General features: G+C 47.1%; 1 protein-coding gene across 5 annotated transcripts in view; it reads left to right on the top strand.

Annotated features, from left to right (window-relative positions):
• cnot6 (CCR4-NOT transcription complex subunit 6) overlaps positions 1 to 15,655 on the top strand; it is an 86,107-nt gene that overhangs the window by 26,417 nt on the left and 44,035 nt on the right. For 4 of the 5 annotated variants that reach the window (XM_033029414.1, XM_033029415.1, XM_033029413.1 and 1 more), the window contains 2 exons: positions 9,079 to 9,200; positions 14,508 to 14,694. In XM_033029414.1, coding sequence (XP_032885305.1) covers positions 9,089 to 9,200; positions 14,508 to 14,694 — 299 coding nt within the window. In that variant the 5' untranslated portion in view covers positions 9,079 to 9,088. Of the gene's footprint in view, positions 1 to 6,657; positions 6,697 to 9,078; positions 9,201 to 14,507; positions 14,695 to 15,655 lie in introns of those variants that run through there. The other variant, XM_033029417.1, reaches the window with a different exon arrangement.

The following is a 15,655-nucleotide window of genomic DNA, read 5'->3' on the forward strand; positions in this document are numbered from 1 at the left end:
CTATAATACACCCCTATAAGTGTTGCTACACCTTTCCCACTTCTCAGTTCCACCCAAATAGCCTCCCTAGATGAGCCCTCCAATCTATCCTGCCAAAGCACTGCTGTAATATCTTCCCTGACTAGCAAAGCAACCTCCACCTCTTGCCCCTCCAATTCTATCACACCTGAAGCAACGAAATCCTGGAATATTTAGTTTCCAATCACAGCCCTCCTGCAACCATGTTTCACTGATCGCCACAACATCATACTTCCAGGTGTCTATCCAGACTCTAAGCTCATCCACCTTTCTTACAATGCTCCTAGCATTAAAATATGCACATTTAAGAAACCCCCTGCCTCTTATTCTCTGTTTATTTCCTTTTTTTTCCTTTCTCCTCTTGTGTCCGAGTGCTTCCCTTTTCTGCTTCCTGCCTCCCATTCTGTCTACTAGCTTTCTCTATTTGAGTCCCTCGCCCTAACCATTCTAGTTTAAAGTCTCCCCAGTAGCCTTTGCAAATTTCCCCGCCAGGATATTGGTCCCCCTCGGGTTCAAGTGCAACCCATCCTTTCTGTACAGGTCCCACCTTCCCCAAAAGAAGTCCCAATGATCCAGAAACTTGAATCCCTGCCCTCTGCACCAGTCTTTCAGCCACGCATTTATCCTCCACCTCGCTCCATTCCTACTCTCACTGTCGCGTGGCACAGGCAGTAATCCTGAGATTGTTACCTTTTTGGTCCTTTTCCTTAACTCTCCTCCCAACTCCCTAAATCCTCCCTTCAGGACCTCTTCCCTTTTTTTACCTATGTCATTGGTACCTATATGTACCATGCCCTCAGGCTCCTCTCCCTCTGATTTCAGGATATCTTGGACGCGTTGAGACGCGTCCGAGACCTTGGCACCAGGGAGGCAGACCACCATCCTGGTCTCCTGACTGCGTCCACAGAATCGCCTATCCGACCCCCTAACAATAGAGTCCCCAATTACTATTGCCCTCTTCTTTTTGTCCCTACCATCAGGAGTAATAGGGCCGGTCTCTGTGCTGGAGGCCCGTCCGCTCTCGCTACCCCCGGGCAGGCTGTCACCCCCATCCGTACTCAAACAGGAGTACTTATTTGCAAGGTGTACCGACATTGGAGTACTCACTCGTCCCTGCCTCTGCCTCTTGCCCTTCCTTAGCGTGACCCACATGTCTCTCTCCCGTGGTTTTGGAGTGACCGCCTCCCTATAACTCCCCTCTATGACCTCCTCACTCTCCCTGACCAGACAGAGGTCATCGAGCTGCTGCTCCAGGATCCTAATACGGTCCCTTAGGAGCCCCATCTTGCTGCACCTGGTGCAGATGTGGACGTCTGGAGGGCCATCCGACACCATGACCTCCCACATCTGACATCCCGAACAGTACACTGCTCTGGCTGTCATTCTCCCGCCTTACCCTGGATCTGATACAAGTACAATACAATAGAAACTGCTGGGAGAAATCAGCAGGTATCTGACTCACAACAGCTGCTCCCTCTTGACCTTTAAACTGCACCTTTATTATATAAACAAAAAGCACTGTACTTTTAGCCCACTGTACCTTTACTAAAGCACTGTACCTTTAACCAGAAAGCAGAAATGCTAACCTGAGGTTGCACCCAATCAGCTGCTTCCTCTAGTCTGCTTCCACCAATCAGCGGCTTCCACCAGAACCCTCCCTATGAAGTGTGGAACGTTACAGACTTTGGTAAGCCCTGACCCTCCTCCACTCACTCCAACGGTCCCGGGCCTCTGTAAAAGCAAGCCCCGCGCTCGATTTATATACTCACCTCCCTGACCCTCCTCCACTCTCTCCAACGGTCCCGGGCCTCTGTAAAAGCAAGCCCCGCGCTCGATTTATATACTCACCGCCCTGACCCTCCTCCACTCTCTCCAAAGGTCCCGGGCCTCTGTAAAAGCAAGCCCCGCGCTCGATTTATATACTCACCGCCCTGACCCTCCTCCACTCTCTCCAACGGTCCCGGGCCTCTGTAAAAGCAAGCCCCGCGCTCGATTTATATACTCACCGCCCTGACCCTCCTCCACTCTCTCCAACGGTCCCGGGCCTCTGTAAAAGCAAGCCCCGCGCTCGATTTATATACTCGGGACCCACTGGAACCCACTGTCATCCCCGCGCTCTCCCCTCACAATTTTACCTACTCCAAACAACACGCACTAATTCCCCAACCTCAATCCATCCAATCCACACCGATTGCCTTCTCAAGCCCCCCCCCCACCACCATCTATCCATTTCTGCACTGATTCACACACACCCCCCCCCCCCCCCGACCCTATTTGTCTGGAAATGTCTTCAGAGCTAACATTGACTATGTTTGATAACGGAATGCGATCAAATATGTTTTAATTCCCAATGTTTTTATTTGTTTTAATCCATAAAGATGGATTAATTAAAGTGTGAACACGTGAAACATTAAAACCGCAGTGTTCGATTGTCACTGCTACCGTTGACACGTTATTAATGAATTCATTTTAATGGCGAATCAATGCTCTTAATATGGATTATCAGCACTGTAGTTATTTAATGAGCAACATTCACAACTATACGTTGGATTTATCCAGGTTTTACTTCTACAGTCAGTCATATACATCACAAATTTGGTCAGGAGATATTTCAGTAGAAATGTTAAAGTTAGTTCTGAAGTGGGAATGATGGGAAAAGCATTTATCAACAATTTTTTTTTAAATTTGTTGCTTACAAACTGGGTATCTTCATTGCTGTTCACAACACATACATCTAATCTGAATGTCTGGTAATGTGGCGTCTTGACACCTTTAAATATATTACCAAAAGAACATTTGCTGCATTTATGTCCTTTGGCCATCTCTTGTTAGTTAGTGTAATGTTTAACCTGTCAGATGGGTATAGTCAGTTTTAACAGCTATTATCATAAAATGCCTTTAGAAAATTCCTTGCAACCTGTATAGAAACATAGAAACATAGAAATTAGGTGCAGGAGTAGGCCATTCGGCCCTTCGAGCCTGCACCGCCATTCAATATGATCATGGCTGATCATCCAACTCAGTATCCCGTACCTGCCTTCTCTCCATACCCTCTGACCCCCTTAGCCACAAGGGCCACATCTAACTCCCTCTTAAATATAGCCAATGAACTGGCCTCGACTACCCTCTGTGGCAGGGAGTTCCAGAGATTCACCGCTCTCTGTGTGAAAAAAGTTCTTCTCATCTCGGTTTTAAAGGATTTCCCCCTTATCCTTAAGCTGTGACCCCTTGTCCTGGACTTCCCCAACATCGGGAGCAATCTTCCTGCATCTAGCCTGTCCAACCCCTTAAGAATTTTGTAAGTTTCTATAAGATCCCCTCTCAATCTCCTAAATTCTAGAGAGTATAAACCAAGTCTATCCAGTCTTTCTGCATAAGACAGTCCTGACATCCCAGGAATCAGTCTGGTGAACCTTCTCTGCACTCCCTCTATGGTAATAATGTCCTTCCTCAGATTTGGAGACCAAAACTGTACGCAATACTCCAGGTGTGGTCTCACCAAGACCCTGTACAACTGCAGTAGAACCTCCCTGCTCCTATACTCAAATCCTTTTGCTATGAAAGCTAACATACCATTCGCTTTCTTCACTGCCTGCTGCACCTGCATGCCCACTTTCAATGACTGGTGTACCATGACACCCAGGTCTCGCTGCATCTCCCCTTTTCCTAGTCGGCCACCATTTAGATAATAGTCTGTTGTGGATAAATTATGTGGGAAGCAAGAGTATTTCTGTACCAATTGCAATACAATACAATACAATACAATACAATTCAATTTATTGTCATTTGGACCCCTTGAGGTCCAAACGAAATGTCGTTTCTGCAGCCATACATTACAAACAAATAGACGTAAGACACAACATAATTTACATAAACATCCATCACATTGCTGTGATGGAAGGCCAAAAAAACTTATCTCTCCACTGCACTCTACCCCCCGATGTCAGAGTCAAAGTCAAAGCCCCCGGCGGGCGATGGCGATTGTCCCGCGGCCATTAAAGCCACGTCGGGTGATGCAAGGTCGCACACCGGGTTCTTGATGTTAGAGCCCCCGGCGTGTGCTCGCAGAGTCCCGCGGCCATTCCAAGCCGCGCGGGGCGATGGTGTAAGGCCCCGCTCCAGGAGCTCTTCAACCCCGCAACTCGGGCGGGAGAAGTCGCCGTTGCGGGAGCCCCGAAAAGCGGTCTCCCAGCAGGGACCCGCGGGCTCCCGGTGCCGCCGTCCGCCAAACCCGCAGTTGCAGCCACCGAATCTCCGGAGGTCGGGCCGCAGCAGCGTCCACCACAGCTCCACCCGCTCTGGACTCGGCCAGCTCCGCGACGGTGAGAAGTCGGCACCACAGCCCCCGGTCTTCCTGTTGGAGGCCGCTCCTCGTTGCAGCCCCAACGACAACGGAGACCGGACAAAGAAAAGGTCGGGTCTCCCGTGCAGGGAGAGATTTAAAAGTTACCCCCACCCCCCCCACACCACCCCCACCCCCCCACACACATACCCCAACAAAAAATAACAAAAACTACATAAAAACATAGACATAAAATAATAAAAACGCAGACGGACTGCAGAGGCCGCTGCTGACGAGAGTCGCGCCGCCCACCGACATGTGGCTCTGTCAGCCCGATTCCAATAACGACCCATGCTATGGCTATGTCAAGATAATTTTCGGTCCTTCACACAAAACATGCTTGCATCAATCTGTAGTGTGCATAGTTAAGCATATATGTTATCAAGGTCCAGGATTTATTGACACGGGTTGATCATACGCTGAATAATCCAACCACATTTTTGTTTGGAAGTGGAAAGAAATAATAAAAATTGCATTAATTGCAATGTGTAAAAAGAGTTGAGATACTGCATTATAATTTTGCTGCATGTCATTGTGGTATATATCATGTCTTGATTGGTGAATTTGTTAGTTTGTGACTTTATTTGAAGCAGAAATAATATGTGAATGCTTAATTGAGCATAATTCCGACTGGTAACTACGCACTTCGTCCGAGCACGCTTCATGCAAGCCATCTTAAATGACCACCTAAACTGTCATTTGGCAACCTAAAAAGCTGCCAAGGTTGCCCGGCTGGCAACAGGGAAAAAAAGTTAAGCTAGAGCCCTGCATTGCGATATTTTCTGCATCAATATTTTTATATCTTTGATTGCTGCACAATTTCTGCAAGGGATGTTGCTGAAATGTCTTCCTCATTCAAGTTATTATCTTTGCTTATCTGGAGAGGTTCTGGTCGTTAATCTGGTCAGCAAGAATGATTTCACTACATTTCAGTATTCTGGCCAGTTCAGAAACTGCTTTCAAACACATTTCAAATCTATTTCTAAGCGTGTTTTTGTAGCAATCTAGACAGGTAATCTCTTTTAATTTCATTCCATAGATTGGATTACAGAAGTCACATATGGTGAATAAATATTTAACAAATTTATTATTGTCTCTTAATGTGAGAAGGCATTTGTGAAGACAGTTTGTACAGATGTACCATAAAAAGCATCCTATTGGGATGCATCACAGCTTTGATTGCCAACAGCTCTTAAGTTTGCAAGAAAATGCAGAGTTGTTGCCCAGTCCATCATACACCAGGCCCTCCGCCCTTCCCATCTAGTCCATCTATACACCATATTGCCTTAGAAATGTAGCCAACATAATCAAGGAGAATTTGCATGCTGGTCATGCCCTCTTTTGAAGGCACATACCATCAGAATTTGGAACAACTTCTCTGCTGCATCTTCAGTATCTGTTAACATACTACTGAACCGTCCTCTCAAGCTGGGTATAGTCCCAGCCTCCCTACCAGCCTCATTGCAGACTTACACTATTTTTAATCTACACTTTCTCTAAATGTAATAACACTGTAACAGTGAAGTCTGCGCTCTATTTGTCTTTGTGTATTACCTGTTGTACTTGTGTATGGATTGATTGTACTCAGGATTAGTATAATTTGAATGGATAGCATGCAAAACAGGTTGCTACTGTATCTCGGTACATGAGATAACAATAAACCAATAACAAGACGACCATTCCTTGCAAGCCTTGCAATTTGTACATAAGGTACAATTTTGTTAAAACATGTTAAACCTCTATTTTCGATGGGCTGCTCTATTTTCAATTGTTATTTGTGTCAGTCTATTGCCACGTTCGTAATTTCTGTTAATTTTATGTTTAATTTTTACTTTGGCAATTTTACCAATTTTGGGCTTTAGTAAGCTGCGTCTGTAAGTATAGCACATGAGCTTTGGCCTTCGTTTGCTACTCCTGCAGCTTGGAGCGTGTTGTATGGTATCGGATATCAAAATCTTTGTCAGTAAGCATTTCTAGTAAAGTCCGATGTAGAGAACTTGGCCTGTTTAGCACTATTAAGTCAGAGATATGGTGCACTTTTACATCATCTGTAATTGCACCATTCCCACTTTGCACTATCCAGATCCTCCTGTATATGGTCTAATGTGTTTATTTTCTAATAGACACACCATTTAAAGTGTAAATATAGAAATTATTAGCTCCTTATTTAAATCAAATCTGATTCCATATTCCATTAAGAATTGTTTTGGTAGTACCTTCCAATCCTCTCCAGTTCTTTTCAATGCTCAAAGCCATGTACTGTACGTTTAATAAAACATGCTTCCGTTATATTGCAGTTTCTGCGGGCATTGTCACGTTTCACAGAAGGATATTGGGTAAATATTTGTTTCACCTACAGACCAGGTGATTGAGCATAACTAACATGCTATCTTGAGATGGTTGTCAAAAATGCTGGAGAAACTCAGCGTGTGAGGCAGCGTGTGATGGAGTGAAGGAAATGGGCGATGTTTCGGGTTGAGACCCTTCTTCAGACTGATGTGCGGTGGGTCGGGAAGAAGAAAGGAAGAGGCAGAGACAGGGCTGTGGGAGAGCTGGGTAGGGGGAAAGAAGGAGAAAGCCACGACTACCTGAAATTGGAGAAGTCAATGTTCATACCGCTGGGGTGTAAACTACCCAAGTGAAATATGAGGTGCTGCTCCTCCAATTTACGGTGGGCCTCACTCTGGCCATGGAGGAGGCCCAGGACAGAAAGGTCGGATTCGGAATGGGAGGGGGAGTTGAGATGCTCAGCCACCGGGAGATCAGGTTAGTTATTGCGAACCGAGCGGAGGTGTTGGGCGAAGCGATCGCCAAGCCTACCCTTGATCTCACCGACACTTAGAGCAGCGGATGTACCAGATGAGGTTGGAGGAGGTGCAGGTAAACCTCTGCCGCACCTGGAAAGACTGATTGGGTCCTTGGATGAAGTCAAGGGGGGAGGTAAAGCGACAAGTGTAGCATTTCCTGCGGTTGCAAGGGAAAGTACCAGGAGAGGGTGTGGTTTGGGTGGCCACCCCCCCCCCCTCTCTGCCCCACTCTCTGCCCCCGCCCATCTCTCTGCCCCCCCCTTTCTCTGGGCCCCACCCCCCCTTCTCTGGGCCCCACCCCCCTTCTCTGGGTCCCACCCCCCACTCTGGGCCCCACCCCCCTCTCTTCCCCCCCCCCTCTCTGCCCCCCCCCTCTCTGCCCCCCCCCCCTCTCTGTCCCCCCCTCTCTGCCTCCCCCTCTCTGCCTCCCCCTCTCTGCCTCCCCCTCTCTGCCTCCCCCTCTCTGCCTCCCCCTCTCTGCCCCCCCCCCCCCTCTGCCCCCCCCCTCCCTGCCGCCCCCCCCCTCTCTGCCCCCCCCCCCCTCGGGGGATGTCAGTGGGGTTGAATGAGGGGGATCAGTACGGGATGGACGGGGGGCGATCTGTGCAGGATTGATGAGGGGATCTGTGCAGGATTGATGGGGGAATCAGAGCAGGATGAATGGGGGGGGGGGGGGGATGAGCACAGGATGGATGGGGTGGGGAGCAGTATAGGATGAATGGGGGAGCAGTGCAGGATGGATGGGAAGGGGGGTCAGTACGGGATGAATTGGGGGACCAGTATAGGATGGATGGGAAGGTGGGTCAGTACAGGATGAATTGGGGAACCAGTGTAGGATGGATGTGGGGTGGCAGGAGAATCAATGCGAGGTGGATAGGGTGATCAGTGCAGGAGGAATAGATGGGGGGTGTGGTAGATGGGGAGGGGAGCACAGGGGATGTCAGTGAGGACTGAATAGAGGCAGGAGTGGGGATCAGTGTGGGATGGAGAGGAGGGGTCCCAGGATAAGGGGGCGGAGGGGGGAGTACGAGAGAGAGGGAGGGGGGGTGGGGGGGGGAGGTGAGGAGGAAGGAAGGTCAGCGCTCCTTGGACAACACCGGCATCATCGCCCCACTGCCTTGGCCATCCCTGTCCGCCAAGTGCCGCCGCCAAAGGGGGAGGCAGTTGGGATCTCCTCACCTCCGCTTCTCCGCCAGCCAACAGGAAGGTGTGGGGCCAAGCAGTGCAGGTGCTTCAGACGGCGGAAGGGGGCCTTGCCCTTCCTCCCTCCCTCCCTCTCTTCCTCCCGGCCTCGCTGTGCGTGAGGGTTTGTTTTGAAAGTGGTTATCGCCGTTGGCGGCATGGCAAGCAGCGGGCAGGGTGCGGGAGAAGGCGGTGGAGCCGCTGTGCGGGGCCCGTCATTCGCTCCGACCCTCCGTCACACCGCACCTAATTTCTTTGCCCCGCACTGCAGTCGCCGCCGCCGACACAAAACGTTGCGTTCCTTTTCTCCAGAGATGATGCCTAACGTGCTGAGTTACTCCAGTTTTTTTGTGTCTAGCTTCGGTATAAACCAGTAGCTGCAGTGCCAAGCCGGGCAAAATAACTCTGCATTTAGGTTGCCCGCGGCACTATAGGTGGTCATTGGCACCCGGGCACCCGCTAATTTCAAGCCCTGTGTAGTGAGAAGTGCATTCAGTTTAGAGGTTGGTTCAGAATCAAACAGGTTTTGGATGTTCTGGTGCTGCCTCAACATGTCTGTGTACTTTGGAGTAGGGGGCAGAAGATCAATGGCTTTGGATATCCTGGTGATTTAATTTTGAAGACTTTTTTTAGATATTAGTATACACTGCAATTATTTGGCTATTGTATAGGATTTTGATTCGCAACTGTATGTGTATTTGTCAGAATTTATTTGCGTTGTTGTTTCAGTGTAACCGGAATGCCCAAGGAAAAATATGATCCACCTGATCCACGGAGAATGTATACAATTATGTCTACAGAAGAAGCAGCAAATGGAAAGAAGTCGTACTGGGCAGAGTTGGAGATTAGTGGTAAGTAAAGTGCTTGAAACTAAAAATAATTAGAATGCTAGTGCTTCTGCTTTTGAAATTGCATCAAAACGATTAATATATCATATCTATATACTTTTAAAACTCGTGTGTGTGTGTGATTTAGCCTTTGAAACGTATTTCCTCGAAAACCAGACGCAAAAGCGCGGAGACCTTTACATTTTTTCGGTAGGGACTTAACTTATGATTTCAGAAATCCACTCCTCTCTAAATTTGCTCAATTATGTCCCCAGATTTTGAATAAAATTGTTCACAAAACACACTTCAAAAAAAAAATCACCGCTTGCCAGCTGCTGACGTCACGATGCCCACATGCCCTCCAATGAAGGCCCACCTCTCCATCTCTCCCCTTCTCTCTACCCCCCTTTCCCCTTCTCTCTACCCCCTTCTCTCTACCCCCCCTCCCTCTCCTTCTCTCTACCCCCATCCCATAGAAACATAGAAAATAGGTGCTGGAGTAGGCCAATCGGCCCTTCGAGCCTGCACCGGGCCATTCAATATGATCATGGCTGATCATCTAACTCAGTGTCCTGTACCTGCCTTCTCTCCATACCCCCTGATCCCTTTACCCACAAGGGCCACATCTAACTCCCTCTTAAATATAGCCAATGAACTGGCCTCAACTACTTTCTGGGACGGGGAATTCAACAGATTCACCACTCTGTGTGAAAAATGTTTTTCTCATCTCGGTCCTAAAAGACTTCCCCCCTATCCTTATACTGTGACCCCTTGTTCTGGACTTCCCCAACATCGGGAATAATCTTCTTGCATCTAACCTGTCCAACCCCTTAAGAATTTTATAAGTTTCTATAAGATCCCCCCTCAATCATCTAAATTCTAGCGATTACAAGCTGAGTTTATCCAGTCTTTCTTCATATGAAAGTCCTGCCATCCCAGGAATCAGTCTGGTGAACCTTCTCTGTACTCCCTCTATGGCAAGAATGTCTTTCCTCAGATTAGGAGACCAAAACTGTACGCAATACTCCAGGTGTGGTCTCACCAAGGCCCTGTACAACTGCAGTAGAACCTCCCAGCTCCTATACTCAAATCCCTTTGCTATGAATGCTAACATACCATTCGCTTTCTTCACTGCCTGCTGCACCTGCATGCCTACTTTCAATGACTGGTGTGCCATGACACCCAGGTCTCGTTGCATCTCCCCTTTTCCGAATCGGCCATCATTCAGATAAAAGTCTACTTTCCTGTTCTTGCCACCAAAGTGGATAACCTCACATTTATCCACATTATACTGCACCTGCCATGCATTTGCCCACTCACCCAACCTATGCAAGTCACCTTGCAGCCTCCTAGCATCCTCCTCACAGCTTCGTATCATCCGCAAACTTGGAGATGTTGTATTCAATTCCCTCGTCCAAATCATTAATATACATTGTAAATTGCTGGGGTCCCAGCACCGAGCCTTGCGATACCCCACTAGTCACTGCCTGCCATTCTGAAAAGGACCCGTTTACTTCTACTCTTTGGTTCCTGTCTGCCAGCCAGTTCTCTATGCACATCAATACTGAACAGAGTGCTTTAAGTTTGTGTACTAATCTCTTATGTGGGACCTTGCCGAAAGCCTTCTGAAAGTCCAGATATAACACATCCACTGGTTTTCCTTGTCCACTCTACTAGTTACATCCTCGAAAAATTCTATACGGTTCGTCAGACATGATTTACCTTTCATAAATCCATGTTGACTTTGTCCAATGATTTCACCACTTTCTTGAAAAATTATCACCAATGCATCCACTATTTCTGGGGCTACTTCCTTAAGCACTCTAGGATGCAGCCTATCTGGCCCTGGGGATTTATCGGCCTTTAATCCATTCAATTTACCTAACACCACTTCCCGACTAACCTGGATTCACTCGGTTCCTCCATCTCATTTGACTCCTGGTCCCCTGCTATTTCCGGCAGACTATTTATGTCTTCCTTAGTGAAGACAGAACCAAAGTAGTTATTCAATTGGTCTGCCATGTCCTTGTTCCCCATGATCGATTCGCCTGTTGCTCACTGCAAGGGACCTAGATTTGTTTTAACTAATCTTTTTTTTCTTCACATATATATATAAAAGCTTTTGCAGTCAGTTTAGCAGTCCCTGCTAGTTTTCTTTCATAATCTGTTTTCCCTTTCCTAATTAAGCCCTTTGTCCTCCTCTGCTGGACTGAATTTCTCCCAGTCCTCTGGTAGGCTGCCTTTTCTGGATAATTTGTATGCTTCATCTTTTGTTTTGATACTATCCCTGATTTCCCTTGTTATCCACGGAGGCACTACCTTCCCTGATTTATTATTTTGCCAAACTGGGATGAATAATTGTTGTAGTTCATCCATGCGGTCTTTAAATGCCTTCCATTGCATATCCACCGTCAACGCTTTAAGAATCAATTGACAGTCTATCTTGGCAAATTCACGTCTCATACCCTCAAAGTCACCGTTCTTCCTTGGTTCTGAACTTAAACTTAATCTCCCCCCCGTCCCCCCATCTCTCCCCCGTCCCCCCATCTCTCCCCCGCCCCCCCATCTCTCCCCCGCCCCCCCTCTCTCTCCCCCGCCCCCCTCTCTCCCCCCCCTCCCCCTCTCCCCCCCCCCTCTCCCCCTCTCCCTCTCCCTCCCCCTCTCCCCCCCCCTCTCCCTCCCTCCCTCTCTCTCCCCCCCTCTCCCTCTCTCCCTCCCTCTCCCTCTCTCTCTCTCTCTCCCCCCCTCCTCTCCCTCTCTCCCCCCCTCTCCCTCTCTCTCCCTCTCCCTCTCTCTCCCTCTCTCCGCCCCCCCTCTCCCTCTCCTCCCTCCCCTCTCCCTCCTCACAGCTCTCCCCCCCTCCCCCTCTCTCTCTCTCTCTCTCCCTCTCTCCCCCCTCTCCCTCTCCCTCTCCCTCTCTCTCTCTCCCCCCCTCCCCCTCCCTCTCTCCCCCCCCCTCTCCCTCCCCCTCTCCCCCCTCCCTCTCTCTCCCCCCCCTCTCTCCCCCCCCCCTCTCTCCCCCCCCCCCCCCCCCCTCTCTCCCCCCCCTCTCTCCCCCCTCTCCCCCCCCCTCCCCCCCCTCTCTCCCCCCCCCTCTCCTCCCCCCCCCCTCTCTCCCCCCCCCCTCTCTCCCCCCCCTCTCCTCTCCCCCCCCTCCCCCCCCCCCTCCTCTCTCCCCCCCCCTCTCTCCCCCCCTCTCTCCCCCCCCCTCTCTCTCCCCCCCTCTCTCTTCTCTCTCTCTCCCCCTCCCTCTCTCTCTCTCCCCCCCCCCCCCCCCCCCCTCCCCCCCCCCCCCCTCTCCCCCCCCTCTCTCCTCCCCCCCTCTCTCTCCCCCCCCCTCTCTCCCCCCCTCTCTCTCTCCCCCCCTCTCTCCTCTCTCCCCCGCCCTCATCGTCCCCCCCCCGCTCTCTCGCCCCCCCCTCATCATCCACCCCCCCTCTCTATACTCTCTCGTCCCCCCCCCTCTCTCCCGCCCCTCCGCTCTTCTCTCCCCCCCCTCTCTCTCCCACCTCTCTCCCTTCCCTCCTCTCCCTCTCCCCCCCTCTCTCACTCTCTCTCCCCTCCCTCCCCCCTCCCTCCCCCTCCCCCCCCCCCCCCTCCTCCTCATTTTTGTCTACCTTTGACAAATCCATGATTCCTTGCATTTTTCGGAATACGAAACTCGCTTATTCATGGAAGATTTCATTTGGACTGACTGAAAGATATTCCCGACAATGAAACATTAAAAATTGTGTTGCAGACTCCAACAAATGGAGAAGCATCCGTTCTATTTTGCTTTTTTATTTGCTTTATTAATTAATTTTTATGTTTGATAACCTTGACTCTGTCTTGATGTAATTTTGATCAAGTTAAATGTCAGGAAATCTGATGTCCTGTACCTTTCACTTATGGTTTCACTTGAATGCTCTGTGAAATATTTTTTAAATAAATAATTGAGCTTGAGCTGCTTTGTTGCCTTGAAATAAAATAAGTGTAATTATAAACAATGGATTTATTGATTCAAAATATTGATTACAATCCTGGAATCACTTGTAATAAAATTTTATCTTCAGTAACTGTAAAGGAATAATCCTAATAATTGATCGTTAATTATGAGATGCCTCACGTTTGACCCTGCTGTTTTGTTTTGAATGGGGTGTTAATTCAAAGCCTTTTCTATTCCCTCAATCATAAAGTCTCCCAATAGTTTTCAAAGAAGAACATGGATATTCTTGACACAAAAATCTAGAGGGGGTGATGTTATGTTCTCAAAAAATTATGATTTGGAATGCATGCTTGAGAAGATGGTAAAAGCCATGATTGCATGAATGCGCTTTGGGATCGTTGAATTTATGAAAGATGCTACATCAAGACATGTGCCTGGTGTATGCAGTCAAAATAATCAGATTAATCTGTCCAATGTTGAACAGGGTCAGAAATGATTGAGTTTGCTTAATTGGTATAGCTAGATTTCATATGCACTCCTTCCATTGCTAGCAGCCTTTGGTGGCAATATATAACATTTAAAAGATGCACTGGAGTAGATTACCACAATTTTGTGATAGTCCTTTTCTGTGATTGCAATGGATTGAGTTAAGTAAAATAGTGCTCTGCTATCTGGAACCACTGTTTATAGGCTTCTTAAAACAATATCCAAGTTCAGCTCCATCTTCCTCTGTCTATTAACTCAGGTTCATCTTAAACCGTGCCTGTAACTTAATTCACACTACCTTTCACTAGTTCTATGTTATTCCATCTCTGCCTACTGACATTCTGTGGATGCTGGTTTCCAAAAAACACTATATTCTTATTATATTCAATTCCTCCATGGCCTACTTTTATAATTCCATTCATAATTTATGCATTCCTACAGTTCTGGCCTTCATTGCGACTTTGAAATCCTAAAGGATTGGATGCAGAACTACCAATGCTTTTAAAATTATTTCTTGATGTTTTTATTTTCTGTTTATGGCACATGGTCTAGATTTTATTTTAAATCAAATATTGTTTGATTACAACAGTGTGAACCACCTGGCTAATTTCACAAAATCGAGTGCATTATTTTAGCTTGACGATTCCTGTTTTTTTGGGTAATTATCAACACAGACAAATGCGCTTCACTGTCTAATTCATAAATGAAGATCTTGTTTTCAAATTCATGATTTTTTTTGCGGTGGGTGTATATTGCCATCATTTGAATTAGTTAAGGATAATTGTTGTGCAGTTAAGTATTGCATATAGTGTATGATAGCGACAGAATTAAATGTTTATCAAGTTAGTTATATCTTGCATTTCTTTTGAGGACAGGAGAAAATTGGTATTTAGTTTTAACATTCCTTTATTTGTGTGCAGGGAGAGTTCGAAGTTTGAGTTCATCCTTGTGGTCACTAACGCACTTGACAGCCTTGCATCTTGGTGACAATTCCCTTTCACGTATTCCTCCTGATATCGCCAAACTGCATAATTTGGTTTACTTGGACCTATCCTGTAACAAAATACGGAGTTTACCGTCAGAGCTTGGAAATGTCGTATCACTCAGGTAGATGTTCATTTGAGGATTTTGTTCATTTTGTTAATAAAAAATTGCATGTATACAAGTGCTTCGTAATTTAAGGATATAATAAGAATATTTTTTTTTTTTTTAAAAGACACAAAATGGCAGATTAATTCTGCAGCTGAGGCAGCATGCCCAGAGAACACGGATATCTCACATTTGGGTCGGGACTATTCTTCAGACTGATTGTAGGAGAGCAAACTAGAAGTGAGGTGGGGCAGGACAAAGAAGGGTCCCTACCCAAAATGTCACCCATCCATGTTGCCTGACCTGCTGAGTTACTCTAGCACTCTTTCTTTGTAAACCAGCATCTGCAGTTCCTTGCTGCTTCAAATAAAAATAATTTGATTATGTTCATGGTTTGGTTCAACTTCAGCCCTCTTTATTATGATTAAGAATATAATTAGTCTCAATCTTAATGCTACTTTAGATAATATGGTTCGATAATATTCTACTTGGGTCTAACAAATGTTTTTTTGAGCTTGGCTGCTTGATATGTCATGGAAAACCTGATCTTTTGACATAAAATTCCTGTAATGTAGTAGGCTAAAACTTAGTTATGCTTTTAGAATGCATTCTCAGCTGTTTTTACAATTTGGAAGATGTGGGTTCCATTTTTAATACCACTTCCATCTTTAATAAGTTATTTTTCAGATTTAAATCATGATGGCGGGTGACATTAAAAGTAAATGAAAATCTACAGATTCTGGAAACCTGGCAAACAAAGGAAATGGAAGAAATGTTCAGTAGGTTAGCAGGTCATTAGGCAGCATCTGTGGAGAGAAACAATCAACATTTTTAAGTGAAAATTCCTTTGCCAGAACTGGGGAAGAGAGAAGGCTTAAATTAATTTAAAGTTGTGGAGAGTGGATAGGGCAAAGAGAAACTTGCTGGTAAGTTGAGGCAAGGGTTTGCTTGGGGATAAGTTGTAGGGGATGTCTGGTTA

The sequence above is a fragment of the Amblyraja radiata genome, chromosome 11, assembly GCF_010909765.2.
Source record: "Amblyraja radiata isolate CabotCenter1 chromosome 11, sAmbRad1.1.pri, whole genome shotgun sequence".
In the NCBI taxonomy this organism is placed as follows: domain Eukaryota; kingdom Metazoa; phylum Chordata; class Chondrichthyes; order Rajiformes; family Rajidae; genus Amblyraja; species Amblyraja radiata.